Raw genomic sequence first — 23,574 nt, 5'->3', positions numbered from 1 at the left:
GATAGGCAAACACTTGGAGATTCGGAGATTACTTTTACGGCCAAGCGCAGTGTTCAGGTTGCTAAATCACAAAATTGTAACAGTTCACCTCATAATTACTTATTGTACTTGCGAAATTGAACGGACGGACGGACGGACGGACGGACGGACGGACGGACGGACGGACGGACGGACGGACGGACGGACGGACGGACGGACGGACGGACGGACGGACGGACGGACGGACGGACGGACGGACGGACGGACGGACGGACGGACGGACGGACGGACGGACGGACGGACGGACGGACGGACGGACGGACGGACGGACGGACGGACGGACGGACAGACAGACAGACAGACAGACAGACAGACAGACAGACAGACAGACAGACAGACAGACAGACAGACAGACAGACAGACAGACAGACAGACAGACAGACAGACAGACAGACAGACAGACAGACAGACAGACAGACAGACAGACAGACAGACAGACAGACAGACAGACAGACAGACAGACAGACAGACAGACAGACAGACAGACAGACAGACAGACAGACAGACAGACAGACAGACAGACAGACAGACAGACAGACAGACAGACAGACAGACAGACAGACAGACAGACAGACAGACAGACAGACAGACAGACAGACAGACAGACAGACAGACAGACAGACAGACAGACAGACAGACAGACAGACAGACAGACAGACAGACAGACAGACAGACAGACAGACAGACAGACAGACAGACAGACAGACAGACAGACAGACAGACAGACAGACAGACAGACAGACAGACAGACAGACAGACAGACAGACAGACAGACAGACAGACAGACAGACAGACAGACAGACAGACAGACAGACAGACAGACAGACAGACAGACAGACAGACAGACAGACAGACAGACAGACAGACAGACAGACAGACAGACAGACAGACAGACAGACAGACAGACAGACAGACAGACAGACAGACAGACAGACAGACAGACAGACAGACAGACAGACAGACAGACAGACAGACAGACAGACAGACAGACAGACAGACAGACAGACAGACAGACAGACAGACAGACAGACAGACAGACAGACAGACAGACAGACAGACAGACAGACAGACAGACAGACAGACAGACAGACAGACAGACAGACAGACAGACAGACAGACAGACAGACAGACAGACAGACAGACAGACAGACAGACAGACAGACAGACAGACAGACAGACAGACAGACAGACAGACAGACAGACAGACAGACAGACAGACAGACAGACAGACAGACAGACAGACAGACAGACAGACAGACAGACAGACAGACAGACAGACAGACAGACAGACAGACAGACAGACAGACAGACAGACAGACAGACAGACAGACAGACAGACAGACAGACAGACAGACAGACAGACAGACAGACAGACAGACAGACAGACAGACAGACAGACAGACAGACAGACAGACAGACAGACAGACAGACAGACAGACAGACAGACAGACCTACTTTAGTTGCGAACGGCTTTGTCCGAGCCGGCCAAATACACTTAAAGGGAATCTTACGGTGCGATTTTTCTGCAATACATACATACATACATACATACATACATACATACATACATACATACATACATACATACATACATACATACATACATACATACATACATACATACATACATAGACAAGTGAGGCTCGCACGTGCATTTAAGTTTGCCCAAAATTCCTTAGCGGAACTTGTATATGGAACACCTGATCCACAAAATTGGATTTTCTGGTTTCTCACGCCATGTTTGCCTAAACCAAAATTGAGAGCCGAACTGCCCCGGGCGCGGATCCAAGCGCGGAATATACATTTGAGTTCGAGCGTGCACGTCCATGCCGCTACGAAATTAAGTTTTTTTTTTCGTGGTCTGGAGACCTGTCTTGGAAACTTGTGCCACCGTTGGTATACGTAAGCAAGCTTGCAAACATGCAAACAACAAAAATGACGCACAGCAAAATAGAAGCGTCACTTCAGCAGTTCGGACGAAGCGAAGTGGACGTCGCGGCTTATAAGCTGGCGCAATACAAACGAAATGTAAGCCGCACGGCTCACTTTTCCTTTCTGCGTTCTCGGGCTTAGGAGTCGGCATGGCGGGAGCCCGGAGCAATAACATTCTTTCTTTTGCAACCGCCTTGCATCGCAGTCGGATACACGAGAGGCACGGGGCTCTTTTCGTATGCAGTCGATTTCCAGCAGTTCAATTCCGACAGAGCTACAAAAGTCGGTGGCTTTACCAGGCGGGTCGAAGCATGGTGGAGCGGGAACAGCATACGCACCAGCGCGCCGGACGAGGGCTTCTGATACAGAGTAAATCCTTACGAGCAAGTTCGTCGGAGTTCTCTCAACAGCAGTTTAATGTTGCACGTTTTGATGAGCACCGTGGGTATCATTCTCGACAAAGAAACAAAAAAACTTAAGAACAGCGCAAAGAATTGCGAAGCAGCAGAAAGTCATTGGCTTTGCATTAGGAGATGGAAAGATGTCTGCAAAGATTAGAGAGCAAACACGGGGGACTGATATTTTAGTTCAAACTAAGAAGAAGAAGCAACGTCTCGCAGGTCACGCAGAGTGCGTAAAGGAGATAGCAGTAACGGGATGGGTGCCGAGGGAAAGAAAACGCGATCGGGACGGCACGAGGCATAGATAGAGTGATGCTTAGGAAGTTTGCAGGCCCAGAAGGGAGCCTACTGACGCAAGACAGGGGTTAAACTGAGGCTGTTGGGAGAGGCCGACAACCTGCAGTCGACATGAACAGGCTGACGGTGGTGGTGGTGGTGGTGGTGGCGGTGATGATGATGATGATGATGATGATGATGATGATGAGGAGGAGGAGGAGGAGGAGGAGGAGAAAGAGGAGGAAACTGGCATCTTTCTTTTCGAAACTATGTTACCGCACATTGAGATTTATTTGTTGTTGCGGCCACTGTGACCTCTTAATATTCGTTGCGACATTTACGACAGCTTCACTGCAGGTTATGAAGAGCGCTGCAGCGACGGATTCGAGAATAATTGCGAAAACCATGAGTTCTTTACCGTACAAATTTAAATACACGACGGTTTTTGTCTTCCACAGCATAACGCACTGAACAACACCGCGGCGTTCCAGGTAAAACACAATACTACACCGCCACATACCACATAGTACCACATACGATATATATATATATATATATATATATATATATATAGAGAGAGAGAGAGAGAGAGAGAGAGAGAAATAAACGGGATGGGAAAGTCAGGGAGGTTAACCGGATAAGGTTCTGGTTTGCTATCCTGCACTGGGGGAAGGGTAAGGGAAAATGAAAGATGGATATCTAGATAGATAGATAAACTTTATTAAAAGAATAATAAGAAGAATCGGTAATGGTCGCGGCCCCTAGTCCAGGGCTCCGCTGGTTCTTGCCATCTTCTAAGCTCTCTGTATCAGCTTGAGCTGGTCGTCGAGGGCCGAGCTGGACAGCAGTGCCTCCCATTGCTCCTTCGTGGTGTGGGGTGTTCTATGTTGTGATCACGGAAGCCGAACAGCTGGCCATCGCGTTATCCATCCGCGAAGGCCAACACGCAAACAAACCAGTGACGATCCTCATGGATTCCCAGCAGGCGTGCCGCAACTTCCTACAGAGAAGAATTGGAAGACCTGCTGCACAAGTCCTAGCCCAAATACTCAAGGAGGATCCTGAGGTCATCACCACCCAAACCTTAATCTGGATGAAAGACGGGAAGAACAGCGACATGCCACATATACTACACGAGAAGAACCCACACAGTGCCACTCCGCGACATAGGCCACAATGTAGCTTATCACATCGTACCACACGACGACATAGCACATAATGTCATCACACCGCCTATACCCCACTGCACCACAACACACAATGCTTGAAAGAAGTGGTTCGACGTATAAAGGAAAGGTTAGTGCTATCTTGTGCAGCCTTTCAGGAAGCGCGGCTCAGCGCCACAACGCTTGACTACATGGCACCGCACGATATCAAACCCTCCACGACCCTGCATCTCCGCAACGCTTCGGTGTTTCTTTTAAACATCATCGCGTGCGGTTCAGTTTTTTTGCATTTGTCCGCAAGGCCTCTCTCTCCCCTCCTCGAGCCAAGCGCGCGCGCGCGCCTTGCGACGGTAGATGGCGCTCGCGGCGGCGGCGGAGCATCGGGCGCGCGGGCGCCAACGCCGGTTCCGACCGCGGCGCGTCCGATCCCGGCGCTCCGCAGCGGAGCGGCGCCCGACCGCCAGTGCAGCATCGGCCAGCGGCGGCGGCATGCGCAACAGCAGCAGCGGACTGCGGCCCGGGCCCTGCTGCGGTGGCCCGTAGCGCGCGCGCGCCGAGAGCACACCGCCTCCACCATGGCATCGCCCACCGACGGCAAGCGACCGCCGCACGAGGAGATCACCTTCACGCCGCCCGACCACAGGTCTCTCTCAGAGTCCGTCTCTTTCACGCCCGCTGCTCGTGCTCACTGCCGCTGCCTGCTCGTTGCACCCGCTTTCGCCCTTCCGCTTAGCGCTGCACCGCCGCTGCATGCGATATCGCCGTGCTTCGTCACTGCGCGCGGACATCGTGCCGTACCTGCGGTTCACCGGCCTGCGGGAGCTGTCGTCCGAGGCGAGCGAGTGTGTCCCGCTGCATTTTGTTGCTCTTGCACGCCGGCCGTGACCGCGGTGTAGCTGCATGCTTCGTCGTTTCTAATCGCTTTACGGTGCATCCGTGCGGCGTAATCTCCTTTCTGCGTGGAGAGGTGGTCGCGCTCTTTTGGCGTTATCGCGGGGCTTAAGCGGGCGACTTCGGATTATATTATACCGCATGCTCCGGGCTTTTGCAACAGTGACGCGGCCACGAACGTTGCGAATGATGCGCTTCCCACCGTGGTCACGACGAGTGGGACTCGCGGTTTAAGATAACGCTCCGCCGCACGCTTGCGAAGAAAGTAAGCCGGTGGCATCTCCAGAGGATTGGTTCAGTGGCACGAACGTTAGTTAGCGTCGTGACAGGTGACATACGGAAATCTAGCAGCCACGGCACTGCGGCTGGCGACCCGCGGTTATTCTGTGATGAACTATATTATAAGGAACACGAAATTTAGTTTTAAGGAACAGTTTGTCGTGATGTGTGGATTCGAGTTTGGCGTGGTAATAAGTGACAAATAGTTTTTCCGCTTCACGTTTACTCTCAGTGAACACCTTTATGAGGTCATGTGCCTTTAATTCCTGTAGTGTCTTGGAAGCAATTTGGTTGTTCCCTCTCGTATTAATTCAGGGTGCACTGCATCCGTCCGAATTCATTTGATGCGACCGAACAGGTTGACAAGATTATTACGTGGACATGTTTGATGCTGCTTTTGCAAGACACTCTCCCTTGTAGCATTTACTTTCATTCAATGTCTTTCCAAGCCAACCATTAGTGCCAATCGGCAGCCGTCATATGGCATTGTAAGACGCAGGGCGCGAGCATGGTTAAATTTTCTCTAAAGGCGCGTTGCTGGTAGAGCGCAAATTTGCAGTGTAACCTGTTGGTTGCAGTGACGACTTGCTTCAGCTTGTCCGCAGGATATATTTGACAGTGTGGGTACATTGCGCAAAATCGCCCTCATTGTCATGCGGATACTGTCTTCGAGGGGCAGCATTATGTTGATGTGCTCCGAAGGACATTATCGTAAACTGACTGTAGTCTCGGTGCGTTAACAAACATTAATGCTCGAAATAAGTTTGGCACAACAAAGCCGACAACAGTTCAGTCGACGACAGATGGCTGAGAGTTGTCATCGCAATCTGCTCAATTAGTTAGCTATCTTGATAACTAAACTTTTAATTGCTAGTTCTGAACCTCGTGTCGCAATGACAGTATCGCAGATGTAGCCACAGAAGGTTAGATTAATTTAAGGCATGTTAAAAGCATTCGTCATTCAGCATTCGTCATAGAAGTATTTGTCCACAAAAACTCATATTTTGCCGCTCCAATTTCGACACTGGACTCACAAAGAGAGGCGGGAGCGTTTCCTACGTGATTATTCCCGCAACTTCTCGTATATATTTGAAAGCATACGCCTCCCCCCCCCCCCCCCACACTCCCCTTCATATTTCACGTAATATGCCTTCGAGCCACCCCTTAATAAACACATTTGTATCATAATCAAGTGGCTAGGTTTACCGCTAAGCTCGTCTGTTGGGACAGGCCGTCGCTTGCCGTACAAACGTGCGGTTGGAATGCCTCAGCGCGGTACAGCAGTGGGCTGTTTGACGTCACGACAGCGTCGTGCGTCACGTGGACAGCGCTTCCGGCTCAACTTGTGTGTCAAGTTTCGGAATCGGAACGGGACAAGAATGCTTGTCAACAAACATCTCAACAACGAATACTGCTTTTAAGATTGCGTAAACTGTTCTAACCTTCTGTGGCTAAATCTGTGATACTGCCTTTGCACAGGAAATTTAGAACCAGTAATTAAGAAGTTAACTAGTTAATAATGAACTCACTGCGATATACGGCCACTCTCCAGTCCAATGCTGGCCGTACTGAAGGGACGAGCTAGTGAATAAAGAATACTCACAGTGGTTGTCATGCAAAAAAAAAATGTATATCTAAACCATCGGGGGATCACTTTTAAAGCCAAGCGATATATCCTCTAGTAGACCTGCTGAAGTATGCTGCTGGGGACACTTATTGGTTAGCTCCATTTTCTCTTACATTTGTTGTTGTTGAGAAACCCTAGAAAAGTTATTGAGTAGTGTCAAAAAGTGGTGTTCAAAGCTTGTAGCACATACGTTGAAACACCGCTGAGATTCTATTTACGAGTGTTAAAATTGTTTCCTTTCTTTTCGGTGAAACACCATTGAGCTATGTCAATTTGAAAGGTTGTTGGTTTATAATTCACAATATACTAAATGGCAGCACCGAACGTGTATTTAAAGTCAATTTAATTGTGCTGAAAATTGTATTTAGCGATATTGAAAATTGTCCCAAACTTTTAATTGAAGCACAGTTGGGCTTTATTGTGTTGAGGAGTTCTAATTTTACCATTGACGCATCACTTGAGTGATGCTAGCATTAAAATTAAATATCAAAATATGAGACGACGTGTTCAAAAGTAAATTTATGGCAGCTTCTACTTTGATAGCCTGGGTCACTCTGCAGCTCGAAGCATAGTTGCACAGGACACATATTCATTTTGTTGCAGTATCGCAACTTAGAGCGCAGCAATAGACGACAACACACGCGCTGTCGTCTTTTGCTGCACTCTAAGTTGCGATACTGTAAGGCAATGCCAAGTAGCCACCTATCCATCCTATTCATTTCGCGCTTACAAGCGCTATCGTAGAGCAGCCTTCAATAAAACATATTTTTTAAGGGTGCCAGCAGAACTCTTTCTTTGAAATTAATGTTAATGCAATGAAGCGTGTGTGTGCCGCGACGTAGCGCTGCTTCCAGCATCGGGGTGGGTTACAAATCACGTTAGAAGCCTCGCGAGAACACATCAACTGTAATCAGTATCAGCCCGCTAATTCACCACCTTTGATTACACTGTCTAGTATACTGGGCCCGACAGCCATCCACGCAAAGTGCAGGTAAACAACCAAATAGCTTCGCTTTGAAAGACCACCCGGTATAATGCAAGACATGCACCCCCCCCACCCTCCCCATCCTATGTACTTACTTTCCACTGCTATAAAATATACAAATTTTCTCATGCAATTCAATGACAGAAGCTTAAAAGATGTCTCAGATCCCGCGTATTAACCTTATCGTAAAATAAATACGTGTTTCCCCAATTCCTGCCGGCATGCGAGCTGTAGCTTGTCAATCATATCCGTAGGGTTTTCGGGCCCCGTGCGAAGATATCTTATTTGGCCAACATAACGCCGCATGTCACGTTAATGTCAACATAACACGCACATCGTTTGCCCATATCGTTGCATAACTTTTGTGAGAAATACATGTCGTGGCAGTTATAGATACAGGGAAATACTTATTTACTTCGCCTTCCCAATCCCGCACGCACGCCGTAAACACTTGAAAACGCGTGCACGTTTTTCCTTGCACAAACTCATTTCCGTTTCTTTCAGTGCAAGTTCAAAACGCCATTCTTGCAGCTCGCACAGACGCGAGCGTTATATTTGTCTCCGGTAATCTCGCATGACGCTCTCCAGGACCAGCTCAATATGCAGCGGCCGATCGCGCGGCGGAACACCCGCGGGCGCCGCAGGCTCGTGGATACAGAACAGGTGGCCCGCCGGGATAGATCAGGGGCTTCACGAAGGCCTAGCAGTGCTCTCCCGCGTCCTTCGCTTTCGCGAACAAGAAGCGAGAAAAACAGAAATGAAAATGACACGGCAACACATCGCTTTCGCCTATGCTGGGCGATCCGCCAAAACAATATTCGTGCTACAAACCCGAGTTGATAAGAAAGAAACCTCCCGCGTTAGATAACGTCAAAGTACACGATGTATGTGTTACTATACGCAGTATACCGTGTGCTGCCGCAGGGCGCGGATACAAGAGTGTTTGTTTATGGACGCGAAGCATTATTGGCCTCTTGCCAGGCACTTCGCAGCATAAGTGGTAGGCTGCTGCTTCACCCCAGTGCGGGCATCGTTCATAAAAAGAAAGGGAAAAAATTAAAGATTACCTGTCCGATGGTGGGTTTTGAATTCGAGTCCCCCAGCAGTCTCTCATCTCCGAATTCCGGTGCTCTAACACTGGGGTGGACTCAAGTAGTAACGGAACAGGTCGTAATGTTTCTTCACCGTAGTACAATAAATCAGCCCTCATTACATCGCCGTTGCCGCCGTGCTATATCGTCGTCACCGTCGCTTTGCTGCTGTCTTCACGCACATGCACGCTTGCTTCACACACACACACCAGCCTTACACAAGCATGCCGGTTCAATCTGGTAAAGCTTTGCGGAACTCCGAACCATGCCGAATTGCCAGCTCGTTGCAAAATGCTTCGTGTAACACCGATTTCCACTGATCGTGGCCTCTGCTTAATTTCTTTTTGCTTCTCATTTAATTGTCCGTACGACGACGTGACGATGATAATTAATTGCAAGGAAGGTTCCCGCGACGTGAAGCTTCACCGCAAATCCAGCTACAGTGTCCATAATAAGAAAACGGAAGAGAAAATAAACTTCAGTGCCGCAAACAAGTTCCAACGCTTACTTGAGTTTGCAAGTTTACCTCAGCGTATGTTTTTTTAGTGCGGAACTGTCCTAGTTCGTTATCAGACGTTGTGCTTTGCGGCAAAGGCAGGCTTAGCGACAGGCCAGGCTGCGATGTCGCTTCGCAATTTCATGAAATTTCGTAGAAAGAAAGAAAGAAAGAAAGAAAGAAAGAAAGAAAGAAAGAAAGAAAGAAAGAAAGAAAGAAAGAAATAGCCGTCGCTGTGTCACACTACGAAGTGCAACCGTTTTCATATTACGAAATACGGTCACGCAGATTCCATCGCATCGCGCGCGGAGGCCAATCAGCTTGTCAACGGCCTTCTTCGTGCCACCAAGCAAAGCAAGGCGCGCGCAATTCAATTAAGTGAATAGAGGCCTTCGGACGGCGACTGCGGCTGAGTAGTGCTTCCGTGCGCGGGACGCCTTGGAAGCGTTGCGGGCTTAGGCCATGGGCTGTCGTACATCTTCGACCGCGTTGTGTGCTATATAGAGGCGACCGACGCGCGCACCAGCTCGTCTTCAGTTAGCTCCGTATGTATGCGTTCGTTTTTCTTACTCCAGTCTCTTTTGAACTCCTAGGCCTGGCCGGCCTCCATTAGAGGCACATTCACAACCTTTTGTAACTCCGTAAGGCGATTTGGCGCGCGTCGTCGGGGCAACGGGTACCGGCCACGGAGCTTTACCTGAACACGGAACGAAATGGACGGACTGAAGTTCGAAGCGGCACCCGAAGAGTCTTCTAAATTTTTCTTTCCGGAATCGGCTGACCGTTGCAAAACTTCTTTTTAATTAGCTGAGGAGCAAGTGGGAAATAGGCCAATCATCAAAAATAAACTCCGGCTAAGGAATGTATAGAAAAAGAAAGAATAAAACGAAGAAGGAAGAAAGAAAGAAAAGAAAAACAGTAAGGCGTACAATCCGACGTAGCTTGCTATACCATACAATTTTGTAAAGTGCTCTGTATGGGCGGCACGAGGGCATCCAGTCACAGCCAAGCGTTACCGAAAGAGTCTCGATCCGTGCGGCTAAAAATCAGAACAGTCAAGAAAAAAGCACATAAAAAGCTATGCAGATTCAACACACGCGCGTTGGAATCTATGCGAAGCGCAAATTTCGTGATGCGGTTAATAAAAATGCTATAAATTTGCCCATTTCGTTCCGCCGCTTTTGGCGTCAAGGAAAATGGCGCGCGTGCGTATGAGAGTACCCCTGATACGCAATGTGACAAATATTTTAGTGGCTTACGTTCCCTAATTTCTTATTTCTATATTAAATTTAACGGTCACTTCTTGGCCAACCGCCTGTTGTGGGTGCGTGCCATCGTGCAGAAATCATCACTATCGTTATCAACATGCGGATGCGCTTCGTACCCGATCCCCCGTGGTGGGTGTGGAAATCACCATTCATAATCGACACGCGGACACGCTTTTTGGCTGTTCTCTCGTTGTGCGTTAAGTGCCGTAGTAGGAAATCGCCACCATCATCGAGACGCGACAATCATCTCAAAGTGCTATACTTGGTGACAGGATATGTACCACTCGCTTCTTCGCCAGCCCCCCGTTCTGGGTATGTGCCCATAGTGCATGGTAAATCATCCCTGTGATCAACACGGGGCGACCATCTCAAATAGCTGTTTGGTGCATGTACGAAAGAAACATACGTGCGTTTGCGGGCTACTGGTTAGAGCGTCGGGTGGCTGGGCTGGCGGGCGAAGTTTGGCAGGTCATGGGGATGGTGTTTATACGTGGGTTTCTCTGCGTCTTGCTGTATTGCCGGGGCGGACACAGGATAGCTGTGCTGTAAAACATGGGACTGGAGATGAGCAGTTACGTGCCCGTCACCGCGTAGCCAAACGACAAAAGAAGAAATGTTTCTGCGATGGGAGAAGATCGTGAACAGTATGCGCGTACAGTTGTAAATAGAATGCATCTCAGTTGTAAAGTGCGTCTTTGCGTAGCATTTATTTGGACGCGTTCCTTTACGTAGAATCCGATTGCGTTGCACATGCCGTCTTTCTGCTCTTTCTTGTTGTTCTTTTTGTTGTTTCTGTTGTGTTATAATGACTTTAACAATTCGCAATAATTGTGCGTGCGTGCAGTATCGCTACGGGAACGTCTAAAGCCACAAGCACAAAGATCAGACAAATCCATGCAATAACCATCATTTCCGTTGAATCCGAACGATTGCAGCTCCAGAATTCCCTTCTAATAATTATTGTAGGAAAGTTTACGACACGAATCACGCGCACCAAGTTTTGCTTTCTGATGGTCACTGTTTTTCACCAGACTGATGTCGACTTGTTTCTTCAACGTCCTTATACCGCGACAATAATAAACCACTACCGAAAGATTGTGCACAAAACGTCGATTCTCAATGTGAGCGAATAGCCGAACGCTTCCAGAAAGCCGTTAGCTTGAAGGCGTACGTTTGTTGCAGTGAGTATACCTAGGCACGGCCTTTGTTGGGCTGCACTGAGTGATATCGCCGATTACCGCACGGTGAAGAATGATCGTGTCTGTAAATACACAAGTCCCAAGATATTTCTGGTTGAGCCCTGCGGAAGAACACAAGTTACATTGGCCTATTAGTATACATATCTCTCCAGCTGGCACCTATCTTGCAGAGAAGTTTACAATGTCCGACAAATTATTTTGTTTTCCTATGTGCAACAAGAAAGCTACATACATTAGCTCGACGCATGTGGCACGTTTCTTATTTATCTGAGCACACCGGGAACATGTACCTGTAGTAAATTATGGGACAAAAATACTTATTTCTTTTCCCTGGCTTACTTGGCGGCCAAAAACGCTCTACCGGAAGTTTTCGGGGGTCGGGAACACACCACTAACACAGCGCGGACGCAAGGGCGAGACCGTGTTCTCCACCACAGCGTCTAGATTTTCAGACGCCTCGAAGCTCTCGCACGAGAGCACGTGCGTGTCTATAGTTTGCGTTCGGCGACGACACGCGCCCCGCAACTCGTTCGAGCGAGAGCATTTGCGCTTTGCGTCGGCGCCTTTGTATCGGCGGTGAAAGTCGAACCACCGCCGACCACCTTACTACCGCGTAACCTGGCGAAAGGAAATCTGTTCGCTTCGATAACTCCCTCGAAACGAGAGTCTCACTCACTTCGGCCCGAGTGTCGTCGGGGTCTCATTCCTCTCGTCCAATGAGCCGCGAGAAGAGGCCACGAAAGCAACGAGCAGGCGGCGACGTTTCGCCCAGCACGTTCCGGCGCGCGCGCGCGTCGCCCGCAGTGCGAGAGGGGCTCGATTGCACGACGTCCCGTTCCTCGCGGGGCACGCGTCGTATGCACGGGGGCACCGGGCTAAATTGGCCTCGCCGCGATCGCTGCCGCTGAAGGAGCGCTGCCCCGCCGACGACACGCGGTCCTTCTCGCCTCCCGGGTGGCGCACGCCTCGAGCCTCGTTCGGGGTCGACGGTTGCGTATTACAGGCTAGTTGGTTCTTGATCGCGGATGCGAAGTGGCGCTGCGTAGTTTTAACAGAGAGAGAGAGAGAGAGTGACGGAGAAAGGCAGAGAGGTTAACACAAAAGAAATTAAAACTCAATTCTGCGGTTTTGCGTGCGAGAACCACGATCTGATTATGAGGCACGCCGTAAGGTGGATGGCTCCGGATTAATTGCGAACAGCTGGGGTTCCTTAACCCTTTGATACCCAAACACACTTACACATCAAAGAATATACGAAAAAAAAGGAGGTTCTTGAGATTTATTTCTGGCCATGGCGAGTACATACGTAGAAAAAACAAATGCACAACTAAGTTGTTTTTTTAGTTATAACCTAATAACTGTACTAATAAATGAACTAGTAATCGGATTGATAAGCTATACGCTGCTGAAACATCACTTTAGCATAACAAAAATAAAACGCAACTATAACCTTTGCATGGAGTTTCCCATGCTTGAATCATCATTTTGAGGCATCAAATTCGGATTAGCCTATATATGATGCATCGGGCATTGCAGGGTGCAAGGTGGCCCCAATGCACGTTACTACGCGAGCGTCTGTGCGTTCCGCCGCCATCGGAATGCGGCTACCTCGAGCGGCTACCTCGAGCTCAACAGCCCAACGCCGTAGCCGCTGGGCTGCCGTGGTGGTTATGTTATCCAAGCACGTGCCCAGTTTCCCACCCTACAGTTGGGAAAGGGGAATACAGATGAGAAGCAGGAAAGATAAGAATAAGAATAAAGAGGCAGTCATTTTGAACGCTCTCACGGAGGACTGTTCGCCGACAGTCGTAAGGGTTCGTACAGTCAATGCTGTCGCCTTCAAGAAGCGCAGCAGGGCTTTTGTGGCCTTGCACTTGCAAGATTGCTTAGGCCAATGTCCGGAGATCTTTTCCTTCGAGAGCAGTCTGTCATCCAAGCGGCTGATGGTAGCCCACAGGGCACACTGTTGAGCGTCGGAGGATGCGCAGTGACACGGTGGGTGTCTGGACTCCCCCTGTCCTTTTACGCCCTGCACTCCCCTTCACCCCCACTGTTGACCGCCATTCAGCTGCCAGCCGTCTGCGCTAGACAGTTGCAGTGCGGTAACGAAGTGCTAAACGGTGCTCCGAAATCCTTCGTTATACAGGTCACTTCGTTGTCAATATTGCGCACTGTGGCACTCACAGTGAAGCAAACTTTACACATTCAACAAGAGAAAACCATTATTGAATACGAATTGAAGAGGTGATCATTCGCCTTTTCTACAGTGCACACTTCGCATGGCGGAATGCGAGACCGCGCCGACCTCATTGCACCGAGGTTCACGACATGCCCCGCGGTGAAACGCGGTAGCGACGCCAGGTAAAGCTGCAGACCGTCGAACGCATTTGGCCTGGCGCTTTTTGGTCATATTTGGCCCTTGCGCCACAAAACGCTATACTCATCATCACCGTCGAACGCAGTTATCGCTATTCTTACTGAAAATCTTCTTCGTTCGCTGACAGGAGGAGGAGAGGAGACAAAGGGCAGGAAAGACAGGGAGGTTAGCCAGTGTAAGTACCGGCTGGCTACCCTGTGCAGGGGAAAGGGGTTAAGGGAATAAAAGGAGAAAGGAGTTCGCTGACGGGCTTTCCATCACTGTTGCCTTCGTTCCCATTCGCATCCTTTCCGCCATGAAGGCTTTGGAATTTGAAGTCGTCGTCGGTCGCCAGTTATGACACCATGCATCATGTCATCATCAACTGCGACGTATTCGTCAGCCGTCGCACCTAATGCTACGTTACAACAGGCAGAGTACGAGTTCAGCGATTCCTGAAGCTGTGCACCAGCGGGGGGAGGGGGGGGGGGGGTATTCTGTAAGAGTCCGCCTAATGGACTGTCCATTTGGGACTGCCCAAGACTACTTTCCTACTTATTTTGCTTTAGTATACACGTAATTTACTGACACTATGTTGAAAACATTAAATTAAGTGTGTGTGGAAGTCCTTCACATATTCTCATATCGACATTCGGATTATCCAATGTGTTGTTCGTGCGCTGTCACTGGGAAATCTACAACCAGCGATCAATGAGATAAATCGCGCAAATAGAGAGACTAGTTATTTCTACATAAACGTATTTCTGTCGCAAGAGATTACTGTCAACATGAAGAGCGGGGCAACCACAATCGATTGTTACGTAGCCTTGCGATCAACTGAACAGCTTGTGCACTGGTGCACAGAATTAACGAAGAAGTGTGCGGTTCACATTTGCATTACCTTTCCGCGGGCGCGCTCGGTATGCAGGTAATGCGTATGCAGCTGGCGCTGATTCTTTTCTCTCTCACTCACTTTTTTTTTCTCTGTTCCGAGCCGGAGGGCAGCGATATTAGTTTAATTTGAGCGCTGAGATTGATGAGGGCGTTGGAACGCCCGGAATTTCATAATGCGCTTACTATAAGCGCCTGACTTCCATCACACGGCGCTGCAACTAAAGAAAAAAAATATTTTAGCGCTCCAAACGACATCCTAGAAACAAATATGCAGTCAGTTCAGGAGAAATAAAAGAGTGAGGAACGCATAGACGTTATTTTACACTTCATCTCGCAAAATTTTCGTTGATGTCCTGCCAAGTTATTTTTTTTTTTTTAATACTCTGGGCAGATCGCAGAAGTTTGTTCCTCAAACTAGAATGCTCCAAAAGGCGCCTTGGCAGCACCCCTGCTGAAAGCAACTTGAAGCAAAATAAGGTTTATGCGTAGTGTAAATAGCATTATTGTTATATTGGTTACCTGTAGGCTCGAGTTTCTCTAGTACGCTGGCGACATGTTTGTTCACGCTCCTCACCGAGGGGAACCCGCCTATAATGACTGCTTTATAACGGTCTGAACACAGTTAACGGGGGGTAGGGACCGAAGGGCATAAAGCTGACGCTTTCATGAGAGCATTTGCTTTTATTTTACCGAGCAAGTAGAAGAACGGCAGAGAGAGAAGGGTGTTGAAGAGAAGGAGGATGAAGAAGCCAACTTGGAAAGCAAAAGAAGCAGCGAAAACCCTAATTTCGAAGACCCGCCGCGGTGGTTTAACGGCTATGGTGTTGCGCTGCTAAGCTTGAGGTCGCGGGATCAAATCCCGAACGCGGCGGCCGCGTTTCGATGGGGGCGAAATGCGCTAACGCCCGTGTCCCGTGCTTTGGGGGCGCGTTAAGGATCCCCTGGCGCTCAAAATTATTCAGGAGTCCCCTACTTCGGCGTGCCTTGTAATCAAATCGCGGTTTTGGCACGTAATACCCCAGAATTCATTCATTCAATTTCGAAGGTGACGGATGACTATACGAAGTCAGCAAGCACGGGCATAAGCTACTGCTTTACGGGAATGCGTTGTTGTCGTTTTTAACGACATAAAGTGCGGTGCCTTTCACGCAGCAAGCCGATCGTTCCTTTTACGTGTTGGAAAAAAAGTGTCAAGTGAATAATTTTAAAAGCCATGTGCAGTTAAGCAATAACAGCGTAGACATAAAATAAAGGCCTCATTATTAGGAAGTGCGCTGGAGCCCTCAGTAGGAATAACGCGGAACGAGTACAAGCAACAACTTGACGAAATGGCAATTAACCTGAAAGCCTAAAGAAAAGAGATTGTGGTACGAGAAGGGAGAGGGAGAGATAGAGAAGCATCGTGAAGGGAAAATGAGCGAAATCGATGGCCATAGGGACGCAAAAGGAACACGAAGTGAATAAGGAAGTGTAAATGAAATACGTCGAAGAATTGAATATCTCAAAGCTAGGAAGGATGACGAAAGTTGCAGTGAAATCAGTAAAAGAAACGTAGGCTTTATTATTTTTTCTATGGCATGACTGAATTAGACGTTACTCCTCTCAAACGTACTCGTTGTCACATGTAGTTCACTCTATCCTGCCATCGTCATCGACGCGCGTACGCACATGCACACTCCCTTTCTCTCTCCTTCATTTACCCTGTCTATCCCTGCTCTTGTTGGCAGTGGATTAGACACAGAGCTCTTTCTGCCAGACCCTCCGCCTTACTCGCAGAAAAAAGAATCATTTTTTTCTTTCCTGGCAACCTTTCACACTACTGACAAGCTAAGGCACTAAACAAACCCGTAAAAATAAAGAACATTGCATAAGAGCAGCCCGTTAGGCAGGAAACTCGAGTAACAGTGTGAGCGAGCGCCGGCGTGATTGGTTCCTCTTGCGGCACAGGTCACCTGGCCAGGATTAACGCAGGCACGAAATTGCAGGGCGGCTTACTCTCAGCAAAAAAGAAGAAAAAACCAGCCAAGCGCGACAGGATCGCGAGAAATGGTAGTTCTAATAAGCACGGGGTGTATGCGCGTACGCGGAGAGAGAGAGAGAGAGAGAGAGAGAGAGAGAGAATACGGGGAGGTTAGCCAGAAAGAAGTGCGTACACGCAGAAGCTCACCGCAACACCGGATAATTGGCTTCGCGCTTGGTGCATACTACTGCTTTATTACTTTTACAGTGCGCGGCTTGCGAAAATGCAAGGGTATGGACGTGGCACGCTCACATGCTGTAGATGAGCCTACTAAAGCGTGCGCAGCCTTTGTGTTAGCGGCATGCGTATAATTGGCCCGGAGACGAACTGGCGTGCGTTACTGACGCTCTCCACACAACTCCTCGCGAAGCGGTATGAGCGCCCCCTGACCCTGTACCGCTGTAAGCAACGAGCGAAGAGATCTTGGCGTCCGCGTTGAAGGCATTGGTCGCTTTGTGTACGATTGCGTTTCGCAGAGCAGCGAAGAGCAGCTGCACGGTGAAGGTGAAAAACATGGGAAGAAGTACGCTTTACAGGGGGTTGTATTTATTTCAGAGCCGTGTGGTCATGCATTACGATAGCATTATTATGGCTACGAAGGGCGGAGCTATTGTTTTTCTCTTACTTTATATTCGCAGTAAGTGGGCCCTACAATGAAAAATAGCGGCTGCCTCTTCCTCCACTGTTGTTGTGCTAAGGAAGTTGACCGGGGTTTCTAAAGGACTCTCTAAATCCTGTGTTTCTATTTTCCGGGATCTTTTTGTTGTCTTCCTTCCAGTGCAGTTTATATCCCTCTTCGAAAAAAGCGGGTGCCGTATCCCTTCCAGAGGAAATTCTTATTAGAACTCTAAGCCGAATATTTGACGTTTCACTTCAAATCAATCAATCAATCAATCAATCAATCAATCAATCAATCAATCAATCAATCAATCAATCAATCAATCAATCAATCAATCAATCAATCAATTATTGTAGTGCCTTGAACCTGCTCATCGGTTTTGGTACCAACGCGCTTCGCACTACAGGTGAATGTATAGCGTGTTTTAGAAAATGCGTTCGTAATGGGGAAGAGGTAATAAGTGATTTTCTCTGAATTGCATTTATCACAGATACATACGTTTGAGTAAGACTTGCGATAGTAATTAGACACGTAGTTACGAAAACTAAATAACTTTTTTTACCTAGGAAGTCAGGCGATTAATCCCATAATGCCAGACTTTGCATTATATTTGGCTCTACAGTTTGGTTCTAGCTTAGACTGCTGACACCTGAACGGCGGTCAGCAATGATGGGGGGGGAGGGGGGGAAGAACGGGAAGACAGAGAGAGAAGGTAGCGGAGAACATAAAGTAAAAAAGGCAACTATTAACCTATGTACAATAGTGTGACTAGGCAAAAGGTTATCCTTATTGCGCTTTTGGAGCGATTTTCTCGAGATAGTTTCTAACCCAGCTCTTCACACCATCACACTATTTACGCTCGCTATATAGCAAAGAAAGAATGGTTTGTTGGCTTATTATTGTTGGAAAAAATAATAACGGGGGGATGGGTGGGGAGGTTGAGGCGCATGGAAAGGAACCTTAGTTGCTGGGCTAGAGTGCTACTGCTGTTGCTGCATCCAACGCACAAAGATAACAACAGGCAATCAAACACGCAAAAATGCGCACAGCGCCCACTCATACACAGATGTTTGTTCCCTACATTCTTAAGCTGTGGCATAACCCGTGGTGATAATATTGATGTACCGCCAACTTCATCGTCAACTTCATTGTGCCTTCATCGGCACTGCCATGGTCATCATGACACGTGAGCAGCGGAACACACGGACGCAGGCTGCGATAATAAAGCTGCGGTGCTTGCGGCGTTATGTCTGACTGATGTCAGTGTTTTAAGCCTAGTGCGACATAACAGTGGCGACGAGGCCTAGCGTCGCTAGGTGAGAAGACCCGCGTCAGCATGAGTGCTGGACGGCCACCGGAATTTGCCGATGCAGAAGGTACGTGGCCTACGTATCGCGTTCGCCTGGAGGCGTACTTTGAGGCTCATAGCATCGTGGACCCAACGAAGAAGCGAGCGCTGCTCATCGCTTCGCTCACAGACAGTGCAGTGCGTGTGGTGCAGGGCCGGTGTCAACCAAAAAAGGTGAATGAATTGAGCTATGAGGAAGTCATCTCGTACCTGGAAGATCACTATGCTCCGGAGGTCAACGAGATCGCTGCAAGTTATGCTTTCTTCATGCGTTCGCAACAAGACGGGGAAGCTGCTCAGGACTTCATTGCGGACATTCGACGCCTAGCTGAGAAGTGTAACTTCGGCACGTCATTGGAGCGCATGTTGAGGGATCGAATCGTTTGCGGAGTGCTGGATGAAGACGTTCGGCGCCATTTACTGACGCGACGGAAGCTCACCTTAGAAGAGGCTGAAGACTTTGCTGTCTCGGCACAGAGAGCTGTTGAAAATGCCAGGAGCATGAACTCGGCGCACTCAGAAGTACATTTTGCCCGACAAAAGAGCCATTCCTCGAAGCGACGTCCCAAGCCGGAACAACGCGACGTGTGTGGAAGGTGTGGAGAATCTCATGCTGAGGACGAGTGCAAACACCTTCGCGCGGTGTGCCACAGGTGTGGAAAACGAGGACATCTACGTCGGATGTGCCTGTCTAGCACAAATAGTGACCGTCGGCAGGGATCTTATCCAGCAATACAACGGCGCCAGGGTTCGTACGCCATGGCAGCCGGAGAGGACACAAGCTCGGACGACAATGACGCCTTGCACACGATTACAGCGGTTCTCCATCACGCAGCCAGTATCCGCAAGGTTAGGCCTATTTACAAGGACATCAGTTGGAATAACGTTCCGCTCACTATGTTGGTGGATACGGGGTCACCTGTAAGCGTCATTCCCGTAACGGTGTTCCGCAAGTACAAGCAGCTCTGGCCTCCGTTGGAGAGTTCACAGCTCAAGCTCTCTTGTCTCTTGGGAGAACTTCCAGTTGTCGGCCAGCTTAGCATGACTGCTACGTGCGACGGGAAAGATATTCCTGGTACTGTCATAGTGGTCGACAGCTCCGGACCATCTTTGTGCGGCATAGATACCATCAAGGCATTTAATGAAGTTGGAGTGGCAATGTTGTCGAATGTGGTAGTGAATCTGCAACCGGCTGGAATACAGGCTGTCAGCACAGGTCTGCAACAGCTGCTTGACGAATATGCCGACGTGTTTGCTCCGGGACTCGGCCTGTGCAAAGGACCACCGGTCACATTTCAATTGAAAGAAAACGCGTGTCCACGGTTCTTTAAGGCCCGTACTGTACCCTACGCTCTCAGAGATAAGATGTCTGAATCGTTGGATCAGCTGGTCGCGGAAGGCGTTTTGACGCCGGTAAAAACCGCTGAATGGGCAACCCCTGTGGTACCCGTTTTGAAGGGCGATGGGTCCCTCCGACTGTGTGGAGGCTTCCGTATGCCTGTGAATGTGGCCACTGTGGTAGAACAATACCCGTTGCCTCGAGTGGACGACATTTTTGCTAGGTTAAACGGTGGCGAAGTATTCACGACCTTGGATTTGCGTCAAGCCTACAACCAGTTGCCATTGGATGAGGAAGCAAAGAAGATAACAGTCCTCAACACCCAGAAGGGTCTCTTTTGTTTTAACAGATTACCGTTTGGCGTAAGTTCTGCTCCAGCCATATTCCAAAGGCGAATGGACGGACTGCTGGGGGATATTCCTGGAGTGCAGGTGTACCTGGATGACATTATCATCGCCGAGAAAAAACATGATTCATCTAGGCTCAAAACCGTGCTGCAGCGGCTGCGGGAGTATGGTCTCCGACTGAACAAGGGAAAGTGCAAGTTTCGGCAAGACGAAGTCACATTTCTCGGTCATCGTATAGACGCGAAGGGTCTGCGACCGAAGGACGACAATATCAAAGCCGTTGTTGAAGCCCCAAAGCCCACCTCGGTGAGTGAGATGAAAGCTTTTCTCGGTCTCATAAATTACTATGGCAAGTTCCTGCCCAATCTGGCCACCATGCTAGCTCCGCTACATGCTCTCTTATCCAAAGGAGTCAAGTGGCAATGGAGCCAGGAACAGGAGAAAGCATTTCAGCAAGTTAAGCAGGCAATTGTGGCTTCCAAGTTTCTGGCTCACTTCGACCCGGATAAGCCACTGCGGCTGGAGTGCGATGCATCATCAGTAGGCATTGGGGCCGTTTTGTCGCACCGCGTGAATGGTGTTGACTACCCCATCGGATTCCGGTCCAGGACACTTACCAAGAGCGAGCGCAATTACTCGCAGTTAGAAAAAGAAGCTTTGGCACTGGTATTCGGCGTCGCCCGGTTTAAAGACTACCTGTACGGACATCAGTTCGTCTTAGTAACAGACCACAAGCCTCTTACTGGTTTATTCAATCCAGGTAAAGACATACCACCGATGGCGGCCGCAAGAATACAGCGTTGGGCCTTGTTTCTTGGCAACTACAACTACACATTGCAGTACCGGAAGGGCAGTGACCATTCCAATGCTGATGCCCTCAGTCGGTTGCCCTTGCCAGTAATGGAGGAGCCGCGGGACTTTGCTGCCGACGAGTACGTTTTGTATGCCCACTCTCTTGAGGAAACAGCGCTTTGCGCCCGCGAGGTTGAACATCTGACTAATCGAGACACCAGCCTTCTGCAGGTTAAAAAATGGATTTCCCAAGGATGGCCGTCATATCTTCCGCAGGGCCATGAGCATCTCCGGCCGTACTTCAACAGAAGAACAGAGCTTACAGTCAGCCATAATTTGGTGTACTGGGGACATCGCATTGTTCTACCCCTGGCGGCGGCAAGGCGTGTGTTGATTCTTTTGCACGAGACACACCCCGGCATGACAGCCATGAAAACCACAGCGAGAACGTTGTTTTGGTATCCGGGACTGGATTCCGACATAGAGCGACTGGTGAACTCATGTTCCACATGTGCGCAGGCTTCAGCGATGCCACCAGCACAGATACCTTTGGCCTGGCCAGCCACCGGGGAAAGGTGGAGCCGGCTGCACGCAGATTTCGCAGGCCCGTTGGACGGACAAATGGTCTTAGTCGTCGTCGACTCGGAAACGAAATGGATGGAAGCCATTCCAATGAAAACTGCCACTTCGCAAACCACGGCCAACGCGCTAAGATCAATATTTGCACGGTTCGGCCTTCCAAAAACCTTTGTTTCTGATAACGAACCACAATTTGTGGGCAAAGTTTTTCGTGAGTTTCTGGCACGGAACAATGTGCAACAACTCACAACAGCCCCTTATCATCCACAGTCGAATGGGTTAGCCGAACGAGCTGTGCGTACGCTCAAGGAAGGACTAAAGAAGAACCCCGGAATAGACCTCAAAATACGCATAGCGCGGATTTTATGTCGATATCGCCGAACGCCCGTCAAGGATGGAAAGTCGCCGGCGGAACTCTTATTGGGGTACCAAATAAGAACAAAGCTGGACTGTATCGCTCCCGATGAAAGGTCACCAGAAATCCAACCACGAGTTGGAGGGTCTCCAGTTCAGGCAGGTGACCCAGTCTGGATGCGCGATTTCCGAACAAGTCGTCGCAGGTGGATACCAGGAGTAGTGCGAGATCAACTGGGGTCCAGAATGGTCACTGTTGATTCCGGGAAAGGAATTCAGCGGCGACACTTGGACCAGGTGAGACGTCGAACTGTCTCAGACTCTTTCTCGACACAGAGGGTAGCCGTAAACCCTGCAGATAGCACTCCAATCACGTCGCGACATAGTCCGGAGGTGGCCCAGACGAATAGCCCGCCACCGTTACGAAGATCGACCCGACAGCGACGGCCTCCTGAACGCTTGGACCTGTAAGAGGGGAAGAAGTGATGTACCGCCAACTTCATCGTCATCTTCATCGTGCCTTCATCGGCACTGCCATGGTCATCATGACACGTGAGCAGCGGAACACACGGACGCAGGCTGCGATAATAAAGCTGCGGTGCTTGCGGCGTTATGTCTGACTGATGTCAGTGTTTTAAGCCTAGTGCGACATAACAAATATCAGCCACACCTGCACTTCATTTCACCCAACGCCTAATACTAAACGTAAAGGTATAATTCCGCGTATTTAAGCAAAGCATACGAAAGTGTCATTCACGAATTATCTAAAGTACAACAATCCTTAAGAAATAATGCTGTTGATGTCCAAACCACCGTTATTATGCGTATGAAAGAAGAGCATGCTACAGGAAACAGCAGATAACGGAAATAACGTTTTCAGCGTTCCTACCGCTTATCGGAGAAACGTATACCACGAAAGGCTAAGTACAGAACAGATCAGAGAAGCGGGGTGAAGTGAAGTTTATTCAATGTGTAACGATATAAGGCACACTTAGGAGGAGTGAAAAAGGCAAAGTGCCTGACAGAGCCCGCCCCCATACAAACAGTCATATCACTATAAAAGCAGCAGTAACGCCACTTCACAGCATACAGAGAATAAACTAATAAGCTCTGGAGCAGATTATGGAGACACTGATTCAATAACATCATATCACACCGTATAACAACAATTACACTCATTGCATATACTATTTTCCGTTAAGCAGCAACCACTCCGTAACCCTCTTTATGCATTCCCAAAACAAAGTACTCTCATAAACGAGGTTTCAATGCGTCT

General features: G+C 49.1%; 1 protein-coding gene across 1 annotated transcript in view; it reads left to right on the top strand.

Moving 5' to 3' along the window:
* The first annotated feature begins 4,280 nt into the window (after positions 1-4,280).
* Positions 4,281-23,574, top strand: part of LOC126518555 (neprilysin-1-like) — an 86,718-nt gene continuing 67,424 nt past the window's right edge. Inside the window, exon 1 of the mRNA XM_050168336.3 lies at positions 4,281-4,457. Coding sequence (XP_050024293.2) covers positions 4,390-4,457 — 68 coding nt within the window. The 5' untranslated portion in view covers positions 4,281-4,389. The remainder of the gene's footprint in view (positions 4,458-23,574) is intronic.

The sequence above is a fragment of the Dermacentor andersoni genome, chromosome 3 (assembly GCF_023375885.2).
Source record: "Dermacentor andersoni chromosome 3, qqDerAnde1_hic_scaffold, whole genome shotgun sequence".
NCBI lineage: Eukaryota > Metazoa > Arthropoda > Arachnida > Ixodida > Ixodidae > Dermacentor > Dermacentor andersoni.
The sequence above is the reverse complement of the archived record's forward strand: the minus strand, read 5'-3'. Positions and strand labels throughout refer to the sequence as shown.